At 36.7% G+C, this 23,913-nt stretch overlaps 1 protein-coding gene across 9 annotated transcripts in view; it reads right to left on the bottom strand.

Annotated features, from left to right (window-relative positions):
• Window positions 1-2,900: 2,900 nt before the first annotated feature.
• The window catches only part of NKTR (natural killer cell triggering receptor), a 45,386-nt gene continuing 24,373 nt past the window's right edge, over window positions 2,901-23,913 (bottom strand). For 3 of the 9 annotated variants that reach the window (XM_056334930.1, XM_056334931.1, XM_056334938.1), the window contains 11 exons: window positions 19,952-19,981; window positions 18,958-19,103; window positions 17,494-17,716; window positions 16,750-16,905; window positions 15,468-15,555; window positions 12,421-12,566; window positions 8,510-11,446; window positions 8,171-8,266; window positions 7,778-7,837; window positions 7,083-7,181; window positions 2,901-5,383 (listed from right to left, as the gene is read on the bottom strand). In XM_056334930.1, coding sequence (XP_056190905.1) covers window positions 5,305-5,383; window positions 7,083-7,181; window positions 7,778-7,837; window positions 8,171-8,266; window positions 8,510-11,446; window positions 12,421-12,566; window positions 15,468-15,555; window positions 16,750-16,905; window positions 17,494-17,716; window positions 18,958-19,103; window positions 19,952-19,981 — 4,060 coding nt within the window. In that variant the 3' untranslated portion in view covers window positions 2,901-5,304. Of the gene's footprint in view, window positions 5,384-7,082; window positions 7,182-7,777; window positions 7,838-8,170; window positions 8,267-8,509; window positions 11,447-12,420; window positions 12,567-15,467; window positions 15,556-16,749; window positions 16,906-17,493; window positions 17,717-18,957; window positions 19,104-19,951; window positions 19,982-22,563; window positions 22,620-23,913 lie in introns of those variants that run through there. The other 6 variants (XM_056334939.1, XM_056334934.1, XM_056334935.1 and 3 more) reach the window with 6 other exon arrangements.

The raw sequence follows: 23,913 nt of genomic DNA, 5'->3' as shown, positions 1-23,913 counted from the left end.
TTTACTCCAGGACCTCAGCTCGTTCATGCTAGGGAAGCTTTGCAGCTGGCTGCCCCCCGCTTCGGGGGCTGCCCCCTGCCTGGGATGTATGTTCTGCACAAAGTGGCAGTGGGTTTGGCCACATCAAGGGGGCTGGGGGCTCCGAGGGCAGAGGTTTGCCAGGGAAGTGCTCACCTCACTGCCCCTTGAAGTTCTGTGACAGAATTTAATAATAATATATATTTACATATTTCATATAAACATAAAATTGACATAGTTACCAATTTAAAAAAGCCCAACGCTTGCTTTATGGCAAATATCTGGCCCTCTCACTGGAATGGGTTTTCTTTCTCATTTCTCCTTAATCATCCCTCTCCAGCCAGCGCTCGGAGCCCCACAAGCCTCCGCTGGCTGATCTCGCTGGTCGCTCCCTAGAGCCAGGTGCTTCTCCTGGACGTGCAGCAAACAGCCCCTTCCCCTCTCCATCCCCGAGCACCTTCCCGTCCCTCCCCTGGCTTTTCCTGGCTCGTTTTCCAAAAGGCCCCAGGAGAAGCTAGGCAGGTGCTGCCCGAGCGTCGGGCTGGGCAGCTGAGGCGCTGGGAGAAGGACTCCTCCTCAGCCACTGTCGTGCACCATGAGCTGGAAGAAAAAGAAAACCCAAGAGGAAGGGCAGCCTCTTCTTCCTGGCTGAATTAGGGAATTAATTAAGGAATTAACGGAGGAATTTTGCAGCCTAAGGCCAGGACGGGAGCTACAGGTGTTCACAAGCCGCGTTGGGCTCGGCCCTCTCCATGTCAGCCCATCCTTTGGGTAAGGACACTGGTTTTCTTGGGCTGCACCGCGCTCTTTCAAGGACGGATCCACTTCACAGCAGAAATATCAATTAGTATCAAATTAATGCTCACCCCCTCTTTGTGCATCTGCTGTGACTCTGAAATATTACCTTCATTAAAAAAACAAACTCCCAAACTGCCACAGCTGTCTGATTTCACGCGTGCACTCCTATCTGCTTCAGAGGGATTACATGGGCATTAATTAATTCAAGACTGGGTCCCTTTACCAGTTTATATACTTTTTAAACAGTTTTAACTTACCACAGTCAAGCAGCTAAAGCATTTTACAGCCAGGTGGAAAATCATCATTGTTTCACCACCGTATTAAAAAAAAAAAAAAAGTAAATTATTTATATGGCTGTTAAGTAGGGGTGGAGTATGCAAAGCTTTATCTTGTCATGATTTAAATCCCAGGCAGTGTTCAGTTTGGAAATTACACCAGATGGATTCCAGAGTGCAGCTCAAGGTCATCTAAATACTGTGCTCTGCTCCAAACCGTAAGCATGATCATCACAAACCACACAAAGCCATCAACAGAAATTTAATACACTGTCAGATACTCGGTGATCTTCTGAAAGAGCACTTACATGCTCCTTACCCTCGAGTGCAAGGACACAAATAGCCCTTGTTTAAAAGCAATACGGGAGGAAGGAAATCTCTCCGCGTGTCGGTATCATAGGAAAAGTGCATTTATGCTGTTGCTTTGTAAATAAATGCTTTATAAGAGCTGGTTGTTCGATAGCCAGATGGTTCAGTTAGTGTTGGCTTATTCTAGGCGAGTTAAGTCACTCACCTGCAACTGGAGACAGAGCGCTCACTCTCAGGAGTTACACACAGTATCCTGGGCAGTACGTACGGGGTAATCCATCACCCAAACAACCCAAAACACACAGACCTAACCCTATGGGGAACTTCCCCCTCCCTCTTTTTTTTTTTTGTTTTTTAATGAAACCATTTACACTCAACTAATAACTTTTACCAAACTGCGGGTTTTAAGACTTAATAGAGAGATGTCACTAATGAGTAATAGACGAGTGGGTGTCAGCTGCTCTATTTTTGCCATGGCGCGCCCCAGCACGGCGCCCTGCCTGCAGCCGCCTCCCCGCACGTGCTGCTGAGGCTGCCTCAAGGTGACGGTGCCACCGCTACGGCAGCAGGTCCGCAGCACCCGAGAGCAGCCCCGTGAGCCTCACGTTTAACTTCTGCACAGAATAGGGCGCTTTTTTTTTTTAAGCACAAAAAGCACCATTATGCATTTCAGAGAAAGGTGGTCAATGGCTTCTCTCTAACAAGGCGCTGTTTTACAGAGGCTGGCTAATGCTTCTGAACACTGTTCCACCTGCTGCCTTTGACACAGCCATTCACCCTTCCCCTGCCTTAAATTATCATTTTTACACCTTTCATCATTATAGCTTACATACACCTGGAGTTCCTACTTTTCTTGCCACCTCCTCAAAGGCAGTGCTCCAAAGTTTGGGAAATGCCAGGTTACCCAGATCACGCTAAAGACTAATATCAAACAAGGAAGCACTTCCACTCAGCCTTTTTACCTCCAACCAAGGCAATTCGCCTTTCTATTAGGACAAAGCCGGTATTTCCAACAAAACCCAGTTTTTCTGGAACACAAAGTCTAAAAAACTAATGTATTAGTTCACTGAGCCACTGCATCTGCTGACTCAAACTAATACCGCGTTTACCAATATGCTACGGAAATGATGTGGGAATGTGTACTTGGGGAAGAATATTTAGCAAAGCACTTAAACTCAGCACATTTAGAGATTTCCGTGTAGATCTGTTAAGTGTATCTTTTCACAAAGGATTGGAACCTTTTAAATATCTTGAGGAAATGGCAAGACCTCCAATCACTTTGAAATTTCAAAATATTTGTTCCTCCAATGACTATTACATAAACCCAGTACAAAGTCTTGCTGAGGAATCATTCTCTATGTAGGTCAGGAAAAGGAAAGGCAACTCGTATGTAGTCTTGTAAGGGACAGAAGCGGATACAGAAATCTAAGTGTATTTTTAATTTTCCTGCCCGTTTCCCTCAAGCAGCAACGGATTTTTCCAGATGTAGAGAAAACAGCGTTTGCAGATATGTACAAAAGTTTATTTTACAAACAGCAACTACTTTTGAATAACAAAATTGCAAAAACATAGACCAATATTAGAAAACCAGCTCAGGGGTACATTTTCTATCTGAAGCACAATTTAACAGACTTCACTAAGTAAAAATACTACCCCCCTACTTCTCTCACACCCCTCCCCAGCCATCTACCAGATGGAGTTTCTTTATAAAGCTTTGAGTCAAGATATGGTAACAACATTAGTGACACTGCAGTAATTTTGGACAACTACAATTAATTGATTTACTGTACTTTATTTCCTTTTCCTAGCCTTAGAAATAGAAAGTCAGCTCAGATCTGGAATAAGACTTAAGTCTGATTCTGGAGAAATTTTTTCTCCAGTAAGTGTTGAGCCACAACATTTGTGTTTGATTTTGTTACACCACTAGCCCACTAGTCCTATTTCTCAGTCAGGGAAAAAGCAAGTACTTAAAACTATGAAACTGCAACAAGCATTACCTTGAGTTAGCAATGAAGTATTTGTTCAGGACTCTGAAATGGCTGCTACTGTTAGAAACCTGTTTGTAAATGTATACTGACTTCAGTAATAAAAGTACTTAATGTTAAAAAGCGTAAGAAGCTTACAAAATATTGATTCAAAAGGATTACGTGCACACATTTTTTCATTGAACTACAAGAGTAGCAGAGTGTGCAAGTCCAGAATTTTGGGTTCTTCTAGAAAGTGAAAAACCTGTATGACAAATTCAGTTTTAGGAACCTGTGTACAAATGTCTTACTCAGCTGTTCATGGACAGAAATGGAGGGCATCATTACAGTCTTCGAACTTCACTTTGAACTCGCTTTTCATGTTTCAGAAAAGTACCAAGAGCGAATTTGGGATAGCTTAATTCAATCAAAGACAGTATGAATTGACGTCTAAGCAAGAAATTACCACTTTTAATTTTCAAAGCTGTTGGGTCTTGATGAGATTTTTTAAAAAAATCATTTTTAATATTTGAAAACATTAGAGAAAACGAAAGCATCTCAAGATATTACAGAAAGTCAGTAATGAAAGCTATTATAATACAACAGTACTCATTAGCTGTAATAAAGCTGGGTTAGTCCATTTTTCACTATAGACCCCACTTTTCAGGTTACATTATGCCATTAAAAAACTGTTTCTTAGTACACAACTTTCTAAACACTGAAAAACTTTACAAATTGTTTTAAATTAACTCAATCAGAATATTGCAAAAATTTCTCAATGCTCTTCAGCTTAAATTGATGGGATTTTTGCAAACCATTTACCTGTAACATGGAGTAATTTTTGGTATTGAAGTTTACTTTGAAAGTATTGTCCATGCTTTTTATCAGGCATACCAGTATTTTTGTAGTCATATCACTTCAACAATATATAGTTCAATACCTGCAATATCAGTATCTGATATTCCCTATGGCAAATGGGATACATCTACAGACATTTTATAAAGGAACCATTATTGTTTGTTTTCTCAAAAAATCATCATCACATAAGTTTTCTAAAAAGTGTTTTGAACAAACTCATTATATACTCAGTTTACAACATTCAGCTTCAACATGTGTGTTGAAGTGTGCCAAGCACTGTAATACGAGCTGAACTGAAATTCAAAAAGCATTCAGAAACACTTTTTTTAGACTCTTAAGAACATTGCTGTTTATCAGAAAATTCGCTTTTCAGACAAGTCTGATATTACGATCAGAACTCATTCATCACACTTTTGCTCACTGCTTGTCAGTTTGACAATTCCCACCGTGTACAATCTCACCCTTCTCAGCAGACTTCCGTAACGTCACAGTACAGGAAGGATTAAGACAGAGTGGCACTCTTTGTTTTCATCACCTAGCTGTTGTGTATATACTGTATATAATGCAACAGTCAACAAACAAGACAGCATGGAACCCATCTTCCAGCATTAAAAAAGCATTTTAATAAACTAGAAATGGCAGCCTTTTTAAGAAGTTTTCTTCACAGTTTTATAATTGCTAGCACATATTTAATAGTGACAGGCAGGAAGCCCCAAGGTGTTGATAAACATACTTGAAGACAGTACTGATTGCTGCATCCAGAAAAGTGGTGGCAGCAAATTCAGCTAAGTGTCATTCATGGCTTGGAAGATCCAATTCAAGGAAATAAAACCTTCCCCCCCACCCATTTGTAAAAGTAGCATTTGACAGAAAAAAGCCAACCCAAAATAATAATACTAATAAAAAAAATATCAGTTGAGTTCAGTACTTCTCTCCATAAGCAGTCAGTTGAATTGGTAAAGTTTCAGCAAACTCAGTAAACATCCTTCAACTTCAGTTGTGACGCTGTCAAAAGAGTTTTTTCCTAACAGAATACTGAAAAAAAATTATTAAATACAGTTTCCATCGTCAAAGAAACCTTTTCAGCTATATCTGCTGCTTTCACTAGGACTTCGATTGTTGGAGTAACTGCGATCGCTTTCACTGTCAGAGCCATAAGATCTACAAAGAAAAGATTAAAATGCCTCAAAGTTGTATTTCGAGCTTCAAATTAAAAATCACATCACATAAAAAAAAATTGTCAAGACACATGAGACTAGAAGAAAACATACAGGTAGTCTTTTACAGGATCGTATTTCATATAACCGAAGTATTCATTAATGGACACTTAAAATTAATATAATCATTAACTCTATGCGATGAGAACCCTGTGTAATTCAAGTCAAACTGTTTGTAACGACAGGATTTCTTGCCTTCTCTGATACAGCTAAGAAATCTTCCAAAATAACCATTTTTCTAAATGCCGATAGCTGACTGAAAGTATATTCTAACAAATACAGTTTTATATTGCAAGCATTTCTCAACTAAGGTAACTTCACAAATCCTTGCTTTATATTACTGCTATTTTTTGTTTGAAGAAGGGTCTTAAGAATTAGGCCCTGTAACAAACAACAGGACTGTGTGAGCATCTGCAGAGTGGAAGCTATAGATTAAAATGTTTTGGCTTATCCAGAAGAATTCCAAGCTCAGCACCTGGCCAAACAGCAAGACAGAGTCCAGATGGTTTCAGACAAGCCACAGGACATATTCAAATTACACAGAATAAAATTACACAGAATAAACTTTCATTAGATTTTTCTAGCCTCCTGCCTGTGAGGAAAGCTTTCTAAATGGAAGGTGAGTGTATCCTAATCGAACATTGTTTCTCTGAAGCTTCCCAACATCCTAAACCAATAATTTTACAAGTCTATTTCCACACTCTGGTTAATCTCATTAATTTCTCCTTAAACACAAGATGAAAGTTGTCTACTACTGTCAGAATTAAACAGGGAAATGGGTGAGAGCAAAGTCCATTAAGATGTGGTACAAAGTTGTGGAAAAAATGAGTACGAGGACAGCAGAGGATGAAAATTTACAGTAGTCTTAAGAGATCTGCCAGATTTACCACTGACTAATGTGGGATATAATAAAAGGTACAAAAGAAATCACTGATGTTCACTATATGTAAGTGTGTGTATATATATATGTACACACACACATCCTGTTCCACTTCTGATATTTGTGAAATGTGCTCACTTATACCTATAATTATAATTCCCCCTAGACAGAACAGAATGAAATTTGTTCTAAATTCATCAGAAGCACAGTGGATTTGCAGGTCAAAATGTTCTTTCAAAATATGTTCCAGAAAGTTAAAAAATAATTCTGCATAGCACTGCAATTTTTAATTTCCCTTCCAGATTTTTTTTTTTAAATCCACTTTTGCAGTCTAAGCAAAAAACACTTTATTGGCCAATGGAATTCTTTACATACCAGGTAGCTTTTAATCCATAACAGGGCACTTGAGTCAAATCTTGAGAGCTAGTTCATTATAGTTTTTAAGAAACATTTAAAATTATAAAAAAACCCTCAAACATGCTTATTTTGAATGCATATATACAATGAACTGGACCCTTCTCAGATCTGTCTTACACCAATTTCTTCCCCATCCTCAAATTTAGTATGTCAGAAATTCCAATTTCCTCACTCACACACTTGCTCTAATTATTATTGGTTTTAATTATTACTTTTGGTAACAATGTATTTCATATGCTATGGAGAACCCCCCCACACACATTAGCCTTCATGAACATCATAAACATGTATTTAGCAAATCCTTTTGCATCAATACAGTGTCAAAGCCATGGTAGCAAAAACATACCTGGACCTTCTATCGTAACTTCTAGATCTTCGATAGCTGTCACTCCTTTTACTTCTACTTCTACTTCTGCTATAGTAACTATCATACGTGTATGACCTACTTTAAAGGGAAAAGGAAACTATTGTAAATCTACAATTTCTTGTCTAAAATGCTATTTACTATAAATGTAGGTTCTAAAGACATTTATATGCAGAGATGAGTGGCTACACAGAAATTACTTTGGAAGGATGTGGCAAACAATAATCCTACATTTTACAGAAGTTTAAACACAAGAATCTTCAAACCAACAGTAAAAATCTGAAATTTATCAACCTAGAAAAGACCTACTAAGCATTTCAAGTTAAGTTTAAACGCGCTAAGCTTTGTGTTCCCTCTACAAACTGTAGATGCAGTAAAAAAATCTTGTTTGCTAATACTTCTGAAAACAAGGAGCAAAGTGCTTCTGATACCTCAATTTTATTTTAACAATAAAAAGTAATAGTGAATACATTTCCCATCTCAGATAATCACCTTTAATGCCAGGATGATTTGGTTATTTTCAGCTTTTAAAAGCACCTTATGTTAATTTTGCTTTGATTCAAGTTGCTATCATGATATTATGTTTTTAAGTACCAGTGATAAGGAGTATTCTTATACTAAGTATTTTTACAGTAAGTGTATCTATTGTCAAGTTTGTATAAAACTATAATCCATACCTGGATCGACTGTGATGACCATAAGAACTACTTCTGGATCTACTTCTACTATAGGTTCGACTGACAAAAACAAAAACACAGAGACATTTTAAGTTAATCAGAAACAAGTGCTGAGAAGAACTCAGGGTAGAAGGGCAGTGAGAGGAGAGGAACATATTTTGCTCAGAATTCCTTATCTATACTACAAAATATTAAATGAAATAATTTTTCAGTTACAGAAAACATTGACGTCTGACTATTCTAGTTTGCACATTTCAAGCAGATACTTCAGACTGCAGTATGCATAGCTAAGCACATTTCCAACTTGCCCAGAGCCTGAAGCACTGGAATGCTGTGCCTAATTTACTGGTTTTGTAATACACCCCAAAACTATCTCCACTTATGTAAACCTACCTACGACTCTTGTAACTGTGGTAAGAACTGCTTCGACTTCTTGACCGATCTCTACTATACCATCCTCTGCTTCGGCTTCTTGTATAGCTCCTTGACCTAAAATCAATGAACAACCTTAAAAAGCACAAAATGGAATATAACGGAAGAGAAGAGCAGCAGAAAACAGGAAGCAAAAGTATTCTAAAGCCTTATCTTAAGCTAAACATTTATTGCATACTTGCTAAATGATACAGTGCTGTTTAAAAGAAAAATCTGAGTTGAAAAAGAAACACATGTCTTAAAAATATCAGAAACTCCAAGTTAGCACGGTAGGCTATAGGAGTAGCACAAACTTCTTACCTATATGAATATGTAGAACTTCGGGATCGACTCCTTGAGTGACTGTAAGATACGGACCTTGTTCTGTGTCTGGATTTAGACTCCGATTTACTTCGTGACCTACTGAGACTCCTGGAGGGGCTATTGTCATCTCTACTGGGAGATTCTTCCTCACTGGAACTTTCTTGGTTCCTTGGCCTTCGATTTAGCCGTGCTGTTTTTCTAACTTCATCAAACAGAGATCCAGGTCTTACTTTATTTTTAGCTTTTATTTCAATTCTTAAACCTGCTGGTTTAGGCTCTGATGCTGAAGCTACATTTTTAACTTCTGCAGCAGGACTAATTGTTGCTGGCTGTAAATTACCAACACCTTGCAACGGCTTCCATTTATTATCTGTCATATTGCTTTGCGTATTTTCAGTAACTTCACTTTTTATACTACAGTCCTTAGCACTAGACACAGGAGCAGAGTTATTTTCTTGCCTTCCTGCTTCTTTTTCTTCTTTAATATTAATAAAGTCTATAATATTGTTTCCTAGCTTGACAGTATCTTGTTCAGGGGTCTCAACCTGTAAATCTTTGTTTCTACTAGCACTTAAAGCCTGAGGTTTAGCAGAGAGAATGACAGGAGACAAAACGTCCACATCAACCTTCCCTGGTGAATTACGATCAGGAGTACAAATCTCCATGTTGTCATCTGTCTGAATAACATCTTCCAATCCGTTCTGGTTACTTTCCTCAGCCTGTTTAATCTCATTCTTGCAAGTGATCACATTTATTCCTGAGTTTAAAATACTGGTTGAAGCATTTATTTCAATGCTATCCTTATTGAGGTTACTGCGATCTGGTGAGGCACCACATGTAGTGTTTTTACCTAAAAGGTTTTCATCCGCACAAGCCTTTTCACCATTCCCCATTTTATCTTTGACTATTTCATCCTTTTCATAAACTTGCTTTTTATCCTTTATGTCCCTGGTAGGCTGCCTCTCTTTTTTATCATCACTGGTAAGTGGCTTTTCATTTATCTCATCATCATCTTCTTCACCAAACTCCAGAGGGGGTTGCCAATGAAACATTTCTTTTCTTTTCTGAACTTTGTGTTTCTTCTCCTTTTTCCCTTTTGATTTTTCTTTTGCTTTTTTGGAGTGTGATTTTTTAAGAGATTTTTTCAAGCCCTGTTTGTGTTTTTTTGACTTTCCTCTAATGTTTGTTGAGCTAGAACGAGAACTCTCAGATTCAGAAGATGACAACTGTTTGCTTGTCTTCCATGTACAATCAGAATCCAGAAAGCCTTCTGAAGAATTTGATTGCTTTTTTATCCTTTTGGTGACGCTAAGCTCTGTATCAGATCCTGATGTGGCCTCTCCTTCCTCTTTACTAGAGGAGGGTCTGGAATCTCCCCTATTATGTCTTGCCTCTCCTCTTTCAGAATTTGATTCAGAGTCCCATTTACTACCCGAATAGGATTTTCGTTTAGTTTTTGCACCACCTCTAGGCTGCTCAGAAGATTTCTCCTTAGCTGCTTTCTTTTTAGCATGATCAGAATCCTGCTCACACTTAAATTTCTCCTCCCCTCTCTCAGAACTTAAGCTATTTTTATCCTGCTTCTGAGTATCTCCTTCTAATCGAAAACGGCCTTCTTTTTCTTGGACTACTTTCATTTTGGCAGAACGCTCACTGTCAGTAGAGAAGTCTGAAGATGATAAACTGTCACTCTCTTTCAGTCCTTGAGAAGATTCATCGTAGTCTTTTGTACACTTATAAGGGAGAGTACTTTCAGAGCTCGTTTCTTGCCTCAGTTTAAGAGACCGAGCTTTTTGATCACTTGATATGGATTTTCTTTTGTTTCTGTGTCTATCATCATCACTAAGGGAATAGTAAGATGTTGATTCACTACAACCTGACCTATCACTGTGGTATTTACTCAGTGACGGTGATCTGCCAGAAGAACGAGATTTTGTCCTAGAGCTAGATGGACTTCTGGATCTCGTGTAAGATCTTGAGTATGACCTGCTTCGAGAGGACCTGCTTCTTGATCTCTGCCAACTATCTGAGCTTCTGTCACTACGATATTTGGAATAACCGCTTCGATCGCTATCAGAACTCCTTTGTTGCTTACGATATGAGGAAGAAGTGTTAGCCTCTTTAACAACTACTAAATTGTAATTAGTTTGTGTGGGTATTAAATGGGTTGTTTTAGCTTTCATCTCCTGAATTCTCTCATAAGATGGCTTCCATGGTTTCTGCCCAGGTTTCCACCTTGAAGGCGGTGGACTATCACTTAAGGGTATAACAGGGAGGTTTTCTGGGACAACTGGTGGTACGACAACTTTATCACTTGGGAGTATAACTGCTCTTACAGGCTCAGCAGTCTTGCTCAACTTATTTTCATTTAATCGTACTGAAATGTTTCGTGGAGAATTGGAAACTGTCTTTTGATGCCTAGGGTTAGAACTTGACCTTGACCTACTTCGAGAACGTGACGATTTAGAGGCTGATCTTGATCTAGAACTTCTTCGGGAATAAGATCTTGATTTAGACCTAGATCTGGACCTGTAGTATGACCGAGTCCCTCTGCTTGATAAAGTTGATGAGCTCTGATCTTCCTTATCAGATTTAGACCAGTCTCTTCTGGATGAACGTCTAGAAGACAATGAAGAAGAACGAGATTTCCTCTCATGATCACAAGATGATTTTGTCCTCCTGAGGAAGGAATGAGAAGATTCTACATCTGATGAGGCTGATGTTTTCTTTTTTTTCATTTGCTTGTGCTTCTTGAAATGCTTTTGCTTTTTAGATTTCTTTTTATGTTTCACCTTCTTTTTCTCTTTCCTGTGCTTTTTGTGATGGCTAGAATATCTCACAGTACTTAGATCAGAATAACCGTTATGTGACCAGGATCTTGATCTCCGGGATGCACTTCTTTCATCCCATCTGCTTGTACATGGGTCACTCAACCTAGAAAACAAATAAGCCCCACACTAAGTGAAGAGTCTAAAATTTTCAGATAAGCTAAGTATTTTCCCCACTTTCAATGCAGCTCAGTTTTAAAAAAATTAACATACACGCTCCCCTCCTTTACTACCAGACAACTGTGTTTTGACTGAGCTTGTCAGAGCTACTTACAGAGAGCTACTTCTCTGTAAGAAATGAATCAGCCAACATCAGCAAATTTTGCATATTGTAGAACCTGTGTAAAGAGATTTAGTGTTTTAACTACCTTAGTCCACAGGACTTTGACCTCCGCAACTACAGGATTCTTAAACCACATTTAAATACAAATTTTAAAACATCTTATTTGGTATTCTTTAAGGTGGTACACTGCAATACAGTGATAAACTGAATGCACTCAGGATATAAAAAGAACTATCAGAAACACATGCAATCATTCAATAATGATTTTTCAGTTTTCCTTTTGAGGTTTATCTATCATCATTTGATAGAAGCTCATATTTAGTATCAAGTAACCAGAAATTCCAGAGACCTGGCTTCCATCACAGAATTTGCAATTGTAGGGAGAACATATATATCTAGAACAATACAGGACTGATGGATTTGATTGTCTTGGTATCCAAAGAAGCCATATAACCAAGTTTGAGACTAAAGGAAATCTGACTTGACTAGCTCTATGGAAAGCAACAGGACACTGGACAGATCAGTTAACTACTTATTTAAGAAGTATCCAAGATGGCACCGTCAGAAACAACTCTTCTGATATTTTTCAGTGTGTGTTCATCTGGTGTCACATTAACAAAGTAGAAAGGTTTTAAGAAAGTTTTCCACTTCTGATTTTCAGAATTTAAATGGAATGTGTTAACCACAAAGATATTTACATTTTTTATTCAAACATGGAAGACATGGTATATCTACAAAATCTATTAAGGCTTCTGTAAAAAACCCAAGGTGTTTTAGATTTGTAGTAAGGATCTTACTTATCGCCTTTGCTCCATTTTTCTCCACTAGGTGGTCTGTACGTTCGTAATCTCTGCATTTCCTCTTTCCAGTGAGGAGGGGTCTCACTGCTCTCGTCATCATCTGATTCAGAACACGATCGTGATCGAGGGGGTGTGTGATATCGCTATGCAAGCAAAGACAGACAGTTGCATAATGCATTTTTCTTTAAAAAGAGACCAGTTAATTTAGATAAATATATGGTGCCTCTTAGACAGATTTTGCATGCATCTTGTAACACAGGCCAGTCAACATTATGCACACAGGGTCCACAAAGAAAACACAAGTTCTAGCTTTCCTGACAAAAACACCCAGTTTTGGTATGCATACATCCTTCGTGTGAGAGTGGATTATACAGCTAGCTGCCTTTTCATACTCTGCAAACATTTATCATAACTTGAGAGGGGCCAGCAGTTAACCCATTTTTTCAAAACACAAGAGGAAGAATCAAGGAACAGGTCATGGATTCCCTTCATGTAACCCACTTGGAAAAACACAATTATCGCAGATAACCAAGTGGTTTTTTTTTAGGATACTAAAGCACAGATGTTTCACTTCAGTTAGCAGACACTTAAGTGCTTGTACGAGTAAAGACAAGCCCTATTTCAAAAGTTACTGCTGTTCAGATCTTCAGAAACGAGAACCCAGTTTAAGACACTTCCCAAGGGGAAAAAAAAAACCCCCAAAAATTCACAAAAATGAAGTTACATACTTAAATTATGCTTAGGCACAGCATTTAAGTAGGCAATAAGAGCTACTTGTGCAGCAGAGAAAAAAACTCTAATATTGCTAACTCATTATTTTCCATTACCCAGTTGGATATACACTTAGGCAAATTCTGTGAGGAAATTAGATGCTCCTTGACTCAATAAAGGAAAACATCTGGATTTTACCAATTATTCTGAGCCATTTTAAAAGCAACTAATATTTGAAAAAGAATAACATATTGCCCCCCAGAATAAAAAAACCTGAAAGATGCATGTATTGGTTTGTTCAGTTAATTACAGGCAGAAGTCTTTAAGACATTCTGTTTATATTTAAAAAAACCCAACACCACCACCTGCCATGAAATTTGGAGCTTCCCTATCCTTTGAGCTGAAGCAATGACTACTTAAAAACCCCCGAAGATTGTATAGATGAATGGTATACAATAGGTTGTGAAGGTTTTATGGACCTCCCTAATTCTCTCATATTATACTCAGGAGTCTCTCAGAACTTAAGAGGATTCAAAACTACAAATAAGGATTCTAAAAGGCATCAAACGATTTCACCCTGGATAGAAACTGTTGCTAATCAGACTATTAGAAATGGCAGAAAAATGTTTCTTCAACTAGTTGCTATCCCTAAATTATTTATAGTATTACTGGGTTTTCATTCTTAATTCTGCCAAAAGGGCACCAGAATTACAAAAGCCAAGACAGACACCCAAATGCCTGGCAAAATCCAATTCCACCCAGCTTTAAGCTATTTTTTCCAAAAGTCTTTATTTACATAAATATTTCAAAGCATTCAATTTAAAAGGCTTCCTTTAGTGTATTCACAAGTATTAAATAAATAAAAGCTGTCAGATGCAGCGAACACAGCTATCAGATTTAACGTCAAGGCTGGCAAATAAAGAGTTGGTTCTCGGGTGAGGCTGTAATACTCCAACACCCAGGTCCACACTACAGCCACCTAAGCTGTTTATTTTGTGGCTGAAAATAATTGCATCACAGGGCTCAGCAGAAAAGTACTTCTTAAATCCAGTGGCTACCACATAAGAAAATCATGCTCAGAGGAGTCTCAGTTACGACCATGCTAACGAAGAGTGTCCTCAGCTATACAGATATTGATCTCTCTAGATAAGATTTTTTTTTTTGGTAGGACTTCCACTTGCAAAAAAACTTGGCAGGACCAAGCCTTGTTTTGGTTTATGGTTGCCCAAATGCTGCCTGCTAAACTGCTTGAGGAAAACATTCTAAAGGGGAAGAATACTCTCAGTCACAGTACACCATAATCTGAAATACACCAGAACCAAATGCACAATTACAAAAGCTTTTACTTTCTTCACTCTTTCCTTAACTGAAAAACAATAGCGTAGCTGTGCAGTGTTTTGAGCCTTGTATTGTGGGTTACTAGAGAAGAGGCAAGTGGAACTAAGGCAAAAGCAAAAGTCTTCAGGACACGAAAGATCTGAAGTACAAATGAAATCTGCACATAAACAGTAGCAGTCCTTCAGAGAGAAAGGTAGAGGGGGAAAAGAAAAAAAGACAGAGTCTGCACATCCACAAAAATGCTTCACTACCAGCACTGCAAAGAAGCAACTTCTAGCCCATGCAGTGTCATCTGTGAAATTACACGGACTCGATCTCAGCCCGGACAGCTGACTAAATTTGACAAACTACATTAAGCAGCTAAAAAAAGGAAACAGAAAGGTGACATAAAATGTCAAAAAGTAAGTGATTCTGCCAAAGCTTACAACAAAACCGTTGCTTCTCTGCAATGTATGTGCAATCATGAGAAGATGCAAATACCAGAACTCAGGAAGACAGGCAATATAGGTCAGAAAGGGCTGTATACACTTTGGATGCTGCAGAACAGCTTTGTCTACTATTATGTGTTACAATCCTAAAGCTTAACAGAAACAGCAAGGAAATGCAATGAATGGAGATGAGTAAAAGCTCTTGTCACTTCATTACTTTAGAACTTGTGGCTCATGGAGGACAAATTTGGTTGAATTAGTTTTGATCTATAAAAATAAATAATTTTATTCTTATCTTTGAAGCATTCTCATAGCTGAGGATCAAGCATTTATTTTCCCAAACAATCTTTAAGTAACAAGACAGTAACAAGAATGGGAAAAAAAAAAAAAAAAAAAAGCGCGTTATAAGGTGGACTACCTGACAACAGTATTTCAGCTTCTAAGCTAGAATCTGCAACATGTCAACAATCGTTAAATTGTCACACAAAGCCTCCAAGGAAATTCAAAGATCAAGGTCAGAGAAGATACTCTAGGTGAGAAGAAAGAAAAATAAAAATTGTTACATACTATTGTGCCTCTTCCTTTTATTTTTCGTCCAGATTTAGAGACTGATGGTTTCTGGTCAGTCAGAACTGGCGTAGTATCAAGAACTTTCCTACATTAAATTAATAAAATATGAGCTTACATGGGAAAAAAACCCAAAATTAAGTTAAGCTAATCATAAGTCAATCATGCAAAACATTCATCTTAATTTATTTTCAGATAGCAGACCTAAGAATTCAGTGAATTCTCCAAGAAATAAAGCAAGACATGCACAGTTCTGCAACAAAAGGCAAATCAACATATACTTGCTTGCAACCAAATGTGTAGCCTATCTGACTCTCTACCTGTAAATAAATGATAATAAGAAACTCGAAGTACTCTTAAGTGGTACGTGACTTTTCTAAAGAAATTAACTGGTGTTTGGTGCACAAATCATGAAGACAACACTGACAGAAGAGTTTCTTGACAGTTAAACGACGTCTTAGCACAGGGAATGGCAATTTACAATAGTCCACAGGTTATAAAACCTTGCGTCCTTCCTAAGCAACAAGAGGTAATTTGGCATCCTTTCTGCAGTTTGTGTAATATCCTCAAAAGTAGCAGTTACTAAGGCTTTGGAAACATGAGTAAAGTGTTTGAAGAAAACAGGAGACTATATCATTAACTGAAATGAAAAACCAAAAAGACACCAAACTGTTTTTAGAGATATCTGGCAATGTATTAGTTCATTTGAGTGCAAAAGGAAAGAAATTTCATAGAAAAAGCACCTAACCAAAACTTAGTAGAGGTACGAAAAAAAATAAAATTGAAAGCAATTTGTGAATTCATGACTTCCTTTGTATCAAAAGAGTATTTTCTCATATTCTCAAATATCGTAGACTGGTTATAAAATTCTGGTTGACTGATTTTGAACTGAAGTTTCTTCTTCAGTTTAAGAAAAGTGAAAAATGACCTCTCTCAATCCCAAGTTTCCCTTGCAAGCAAATATTTGCTGTGGTTTACATTGCAAAATATCTTCTGGAATTAGTCATTCTTTTTTTGCATCATCTGTAATTGAGTTGAAGGTCATAACATGCATGATTCTTATGGACCAGTGAAATTAACTCATTAGATCTCACTGAAAAACCCTGACAGGTTTGTCAGGAGTATTACAAGGAAAACTATAATAAAGACAATTAAATCACCTCATTTAGAAATTCTGACATTACAGTTATCATTTGCCATAACTAGTAATAGAGCATTAGTGGGAAAATTTTTATGCATCGTTTCCATCCAGTCAATAGTAAGAAAGCTCAATGTTCCTTACGGTTCGGGTTCTACATTGACAACAGGCACATCTCTTCTTAGCAAAAATCTATTTTCAGGCACTGGGGGAATTTCTTCAGGACGTACCACAGGTTTGTCCCTCTTTGTGCTAACATCGACTGCTTTTTCTGTTATATCACTCTTGTCAGAAAGGCTGCTATGGGGAAAAATAAGTTAATAAATCAAAATTAACTACCAACTGATGAACACCACTTTTCAAAGTGAATTCCAAAATAAGCCCACATGATGCATCAAATTAAGATGGCTTAACAACCAAAACTTGTTTCATTAACAACCCATTTCAAGTTAAAGGAAGGATGGTGCACTATTATTGGAAAGAAGGGTCAGTTCTCGCTTTACAGCAAATAATTTGGCTTTTAATCTGCCATTTGTCATGAAATATTTTAAAACTATATTCAAATGTATATCGAAGATATTGTTTGCCTAATGTCTCACTTTAACACAGGTATACCAACTCCCAGATACTTCAACATGCTGAGACTTACTTCAAAGTCGCTCTGGCTTCTATAAACAAAGATCTTAAACTCACACAAAAATCTACTTGCCAAACTCAGCTTTAGGTGGTTTTTTTTGTTTAGTTTGTTGGTTTTGTTTGTTTATAAAAATAAAGCATCAAAATCCAAACTTAATAAAAGCATTTTCATATTCATTGCTTAAATACTTCATGAAAGCAAACCAGAATTTCTGAGATTTCTCTGAAATTCTTAAATTTAAGGCTAGTCACCGTCTTTGGTTTGAGGTTCGCTTGCACCTTGGATCCTCTTTCCTCCTCTCTTCTTTTCTTCTTTTTCTTGATTGTTTGGTTTTAGCTCTTCTTTTACGCTTTCTCCTTCTGCTTCTTTCATTTTCAGCTTCACTTCCAGATGAAGTTTCTGAAGAGCTTGATGCACTGGAGGAGGAGTCTGAAGCTTCTGAGTCAGAACATACTTTCTTCTTCTTCTCCAAAGCTTAAAAGAGATATTTTAAATTTACATTGTGTACATTTGTGTGTGTAATGTGTATATATATAGCATAAAATATACAATTTTGTATATGTGTATATATACACACATGTACTGCTTCAGAGCAGCTCTGTGAACTTTTTTTTCACAATGTGTTGCATTAAAATACAATAATAAAAATTTAAATAATTCTGTCTGGTCTAAACCCATACCATTAAAATTATACAAGTATTTTCCAGCAAAGATAGTTGCAAAAAAATTCCTTCAGTTCCTATGAAGTAACTGTAAGAACTTCCATGCGCAGCTTCCACCATGTAAGAACACATATCACTGCAAAACCAAAACCTTTTTAAGTTAATATACAGTAAGTTTATAATTGAAGCTGAATATTAACTTGTGCCAAGCTAATATAAATGCTGAGGAATAAGAATTTTAAGGCAGTTTCCCCCCCTTTTCTATTTTGAAAATGTTATTTTAGGTTATAACAATGAATTCACACCTTTGGGTTACAACAGAATACGCAAAGATCATTTATATTAAAAAAAAACTAATTTCTTTAGAAAGCAACACGCAGGTTACAAAACAAAGTTTAAGACGGTTAATCGCAGCCTCGGTTGTATATTTCTTATTCTAAAACTTCAGTCATTCTCTCCTTTCTGCATCCTCATATTTTTTACACTAGCTATACTCTTGACTTTCTCTAAAGGATGTAAATAACTACATTATCCTTAAGAAAAGTCAAAAGTGAAGTAGCAAATGCAAACTTATAATACTCCACTACTTTACAGTAAGTGTCCAAACATATATTCAAGATAATTTATTTGCTATGAATTCTCATGAAAACTATGTTGACTACACATACAGCATATAGTAACGTTACATGACCTTTAAACAAACCTTTGGAAATTGCACAAAATTCACCTTCAAGAAAAGCATACGTTTATGTCTCCATCATTCAAATTCAGAAAAATAAGTTCTAATTACTTTTTGAGTACATCACATTAACGTCAAACGTTAATTAACAAGAACAGGAAGCAGGCGTATGTTTTCCAAGGCACAAAGGTTTAGGTCAGAAAACCTTTGCCCTTGCTGTGCCTTCCTCACCTATACCAAGACTTCATTCTTACAAGCTTTTCAAACTTAAGATTCTACAGATTTACCATACGATTTTTAGACATTAGCAGAATTTTTATACTCTCCAAAAACAATGCCAACATTCAATTAACTTCAGGTATATGTATGCTTACCATCTTTTGCCGATTTTGTAACAAGCACTCCACAGTCAATAACTCGCACATCTGCATAGGGCCTACTTGCAGTATCAGTTTTCAGATTTTCTATTTGCTCTATTACTTCAAAACCAGAAATAACCAGTCCAAAGACAACATGTACACTGCAGAAATAAAATATTTTGAAAGTACAAACATTTATATATTGCTTAATTATTTTCCAATGAATGTCAGATTTAAAAAGTCATTCTGAAATAGAAACATACAGCTCTTAAAAATGTATTAAAGTAATAAAAATCGTATTTTTTAAGTTTTACATTTCCAACAATGCCAAAATTTCATGCAACATGAAACAGAGGCCCACTCTGCCTCAATTTGAAATACTTGATGTTATTGTATTCTCTTTGACATAGGCAGTGTAAATGTCATAATTTCTAATCTATCCTTCTATTTCTGAAATTTTATGTAATAGAGAGAGTAAGAGTCTATATATAAACATGACAAAGTAGTGCAGTTTTCCTCAGAGAAGAAGCATTTATAGGTCTTTATAAACTCAGCGTACAAACTTGCACTGGCATTGCAGGGACAGTAATAATTAAGGAATCCCCAGTTTTGTTCTACAGTACCATACTGCTCTTCCCTCCTTCCACTTGCCCCATAACTTATACTTCCAGGAATAATAGATTTGGGGGATAAAAACATGCCACAAGTACTATCCAAATACATTAAACCTGACATTTTAACTCACTGATTTATGGACTGAGGGCAGCAACCAGCTTTAAAGAAATAACCATAGGATCTAAGACCTTCCAAGTTTTTGGCCAGATTTAGGAAGTAAGTTGTGACTTGAAAATTTTATAGAACCAGAACTTGTTTTCCATCTTGTTTTGTTGTATAATCTTTCACAGAAATAAGAATTTTCCTCCATTGTTGCCTACTTTTAATATAACGCATGAAGACTTGCAACCTTCAAATTTTAGCCATCATTGGAGAAACTATAAAGGATTCTTACCCATCGAGATGAGGAGCAGGTTTTGTTGTTCTGTTTGACAAACAGCAAGATGGTAAGATGGTAAAAAAAAATAATCAGGGATTCAGATGAAGTAAAAGAAGAGAATGGCACAGAAAAAAAAAAAAAAAGAAGAGGTGAAGGTAAGACAAAAAAATAGTGAAAAAATCCAGTTACATACATGGAATTAAAAAAACTTTACAGATCATAAACACAGGCTTTTTTAAACTTTTACACGGAATTTGTTTTTAGTTTAGCTAACTGCATAACTGAAAATTGTACCAAGTATCATTTTAAGCATGCAATAAACAATTTTCAAATAAGTGTCTTTATATACATATTCAAATATAACTCATGTTTTTAATCACAAAGAAGATACAATTTGGCAATACATATTGGGTAACTAATGGAATTTAAATGTTTCTGAAATTGTTAGGTTATTCCATTACAAGGACACTTTAAAGTCAGTTTATTTAAAAAAAAAAAAGAAGAGAGTTATGTGACAGATTCTCTGCTTCACACCCCCCTCTCCACCCGACTTCTTTCTTACTCTCCATTTACTTGACTGGCCTCATGACTCTGAATACAAAGCAATACTTCTACGTGTAACCATCAAGACCTACAGCACTTCAGCTCGTAAGCTCCCAGGCTTCCCAAGCCCACAGCAGCACAATGCAAGCAGACATTACGTGTGCTACCCTGCAGTTTACTCAGTTGATAAATGCAGATTTCCTCCCTGTTTTTTGGCTTCCCACATTTAGCCATTTCTAGCCTGAAGGGGAAATGCAACTGCGTTACATTTTGTACGCTATCCTAATAGGCAGTTGGAGTTATGCCAAATTTCTGAGTTGACTTCCAATTAGAATATTCAAGGCTGTGTATATATAATTATACGTTAACATTCACCTTTTTGATGATAATGCTATGACCTAGCATCTCTCTATATCCTCTTTCAAAAAGGACAGAAAATTACTTCTACAAGTAAGCCTGCACTAAAGTTGCACAGGGAACCTTGCTATGCAGACAAATTCAGTAAAGAACATCAGAACATGCTTATATATTGGGGGAGAAAAAGACACCATAGAAGACAACATAATTTGCATTTGAAGTTATTTTGATATTTGAAAACATTCTTCATCTCTTCTCCCCAAGCAATATTTTGCCATTCTAGCCTTCTTCCAATAAACTCCCTTCTCTCAAAATGAGTAATCAATCACAGATGCTTTTTCTAAATTTATAGTAACACAGATGTGGTACAATGAAGTCAGTTTTTCACTGCTCTAATAAAATACTACTTGTTAAGCACATATCTTCACTCAAGCTCTGAACTATGAGGTCACAAAACACTGCAGTGCTGGAACACATGCCAAAAGATGGAACTGTGAACCAGGAGTGTTTACACTCTTCATTTTTTTTAAGCTCCAAATGTCAACCAGACATTCCACTTCTGTAATACTAAATAATACAGAAAACTTCTTTGGTTTAACACAGGGAAAGAAATGCTATCAAGACGATATTTAATTTCTCAGAGGTAAGGGGTGTTCTTTGCTCTTCCCTTGCTAATACAACATATTGCTACAAACAGAAAAATTCTTATAGCTTTCAAAGTTCTTTAAGCAAGAGTTAACTGCATTTAACAACCAGTGGCCTTAATTATAAAGCTGATTTAAAGCAGTGAAAAAATAGAAGTGGGTTTCCTCAGTGAAACCAATAATAAACAAGACTTGGTGTTCAGCATTAGCTAGAAACAGCACTAGGTTCAAACACCAGCATACGGATGCTGTAGTCATGTGCTCCTGCCATACAGCAGCAGCGCTCGAGGACCAATTGAGCAAATTACCTAAGCATGTCTTTCCTTTAGACTAGTCCTCAATAAGCAAAGAAAGGGAGAGTTGGAACATTAAAACCCATGTAGAGGTTTCTTCCATTATACTGGCAATTTGATAAAAAGGATAGGATTTTCCTCATTTGCTTGTTCATAAAGTGAAAACAGAAGGGAAATCATTATCCAAAAAGAAAACTTTTCAGATGCATGACAGAGTTAGGAGACTTAACAGACTTCCTATGGGAAGCAGAAACCCAACTCCTCATGGTGCTTTTGAAATTTTTTTCATCTCAATGTTACAGTTGGAACATGACATTTATTCTGCAAATGTGCACTTTAAAAGACCACTTCAAAAGTCTTATGCTGTGTTCTGCCTTTTTTTGCTTTGGCTTCAAAACTTAATCAGGAGAAAACCTACTTACTGCCTTTGCACTACAGATCTAGAGTCATGATGAGTGCTTTCCCCCAAATAATATTTTAACAAAAGTTTTCTAATACAACACTTTTATAACTTAAAACATTCAAAATCTGCCTTACAATATATACTGTTATCCAAGTTATTTACTGAAGGACAAATACCTTTCCTCGCTCAAGTTTAAAGTAAATTGGTAGTTAAACTGCTGAAGAAAAAAGCATCTTTTTGATAAAAGTGTGTTATCACCCCACCCACCCCAAGAACCTCAGTCCTAACAAAGGATTCAATGCACATAACAATATGATCAGAAAAAACAAGATAAATAAAAACAGAAAGAAAAGGAAAGGACACAGCCTTAGAGGAATGAGACATTACCTTTGGAGCGCACGATGTAACACTGTTTCTGTAAATTTTACACAAAAATGGCAGAAATAAATTGTAATACATTTTCAGACAAAACTGAGTCTATGTTTATTAAATACAAGTTTAAAATTAATATTAATCAAGTTGTATGCAGAACAAGGATGCCTAAAAGAGGGCTCTAAATTTTCTTTAGAACACAAGGTACTTTGAAAACTACAGTAAGCTCTCCTTAAAAACAAAAAGAAACCTATGGACATAACCTGCTGGCATACACTATTACAAAGATAAACAGTTAGAAAAGAGAATCCTCCCGCTCCCCTCTAAGTCTCAGTCTGGCAAAAGCCTTAGAACACATACACAACTTTAAGCAGACGAATAACTGATTTCAGCGGGTTTATTCACATGCCTGCAGTTACATAGGTGTTCAAATGCGCTACTGAATCCAATCCTACATATATGCTTTGTAGGATGGCATACAGTTTAAATGTTTTGATTTACAAATGAAATGTGTTAATAAGTCTATAACTTCAGATGTTTCATACTTAGCTGACATGTTCCTTGTATTATGAAGTGTTTCTAGAACTAAGAAAAATAGGTGTTCTCTCCGATATGTGCATTGCTATTGTTCAGAATCATAGAACAATGAACACACTGTAGATGCAAAAAAGACAAAAAAAAATTATGCACCAGCTAATATCATACTTTTGGTCTGGTATAATTCTGCACAGCAGCAATGTTTTAGAAATGCATTATCAGTTTGAGCTTATCCATATTTTCCCCTTCCAAATAAACTACTATTTCTTAATTATGCCTCTGCATATTCGAGCTTTGAAATGATCTGTTTGTTACTCGTTACACATAAGAGCAGCATCCTGTGAATGCTTTCACACGGGCTGTGCTTTTACATAAACTTTTGATCAAGCCACTGGGACCTGCCTGTGTGATAACTTCATACAGACCACTTCTGCTCAAACACAACACAACATCAGCTCCTTTCATTTGAATTTTTTAGAGTTCTGTATTACTGTCAACTGTTCAATTAGCTCAAAGGTATTTCATTCACAGTACACCCCCCCCCCCCAACTGTTTATTAGAAAAATACCTGTTTGGGACACCAAAAAGACTTAGAAATTAACCACTTTTAATAAGCTGGTAACATTCAGAAATTGTAAAATCAAAACAAGAGAGTCCTCACTATTGTATCCTTCATTTAGCAGATCAAAGTTGTTTGTTTGAATTTAGTAACTAGGCATGGCACCACATTAAAAACATTTTTAAAACAAAAAAGCTATTCAGTTTTGAGCAAGAAAGCAGAGGCTTGAGACACATTAAACCAACAATATCCTCAATATGGAAAAAAAA

The sequence above is a fragment of the Falco biarmicus genome, chromosome 4 (assembly GCF_023638135.1).
Source record: "Falco biarmicus isolate bFalBia1 chromosome 4, bFalBia1.pri, whole genome shotgun sequence".
In the NCBI taxonomy this organism is placed as follows: Eukaryota; Metazoa; Chordata; class Aves; order Falconiformes; family Falconidae; genus Falco; species Falco biarmicus.
Note: the sequence above shows the minus strand (reverse complement) of the source record. Positions and strands in the feature narration are given on the sequence as shown.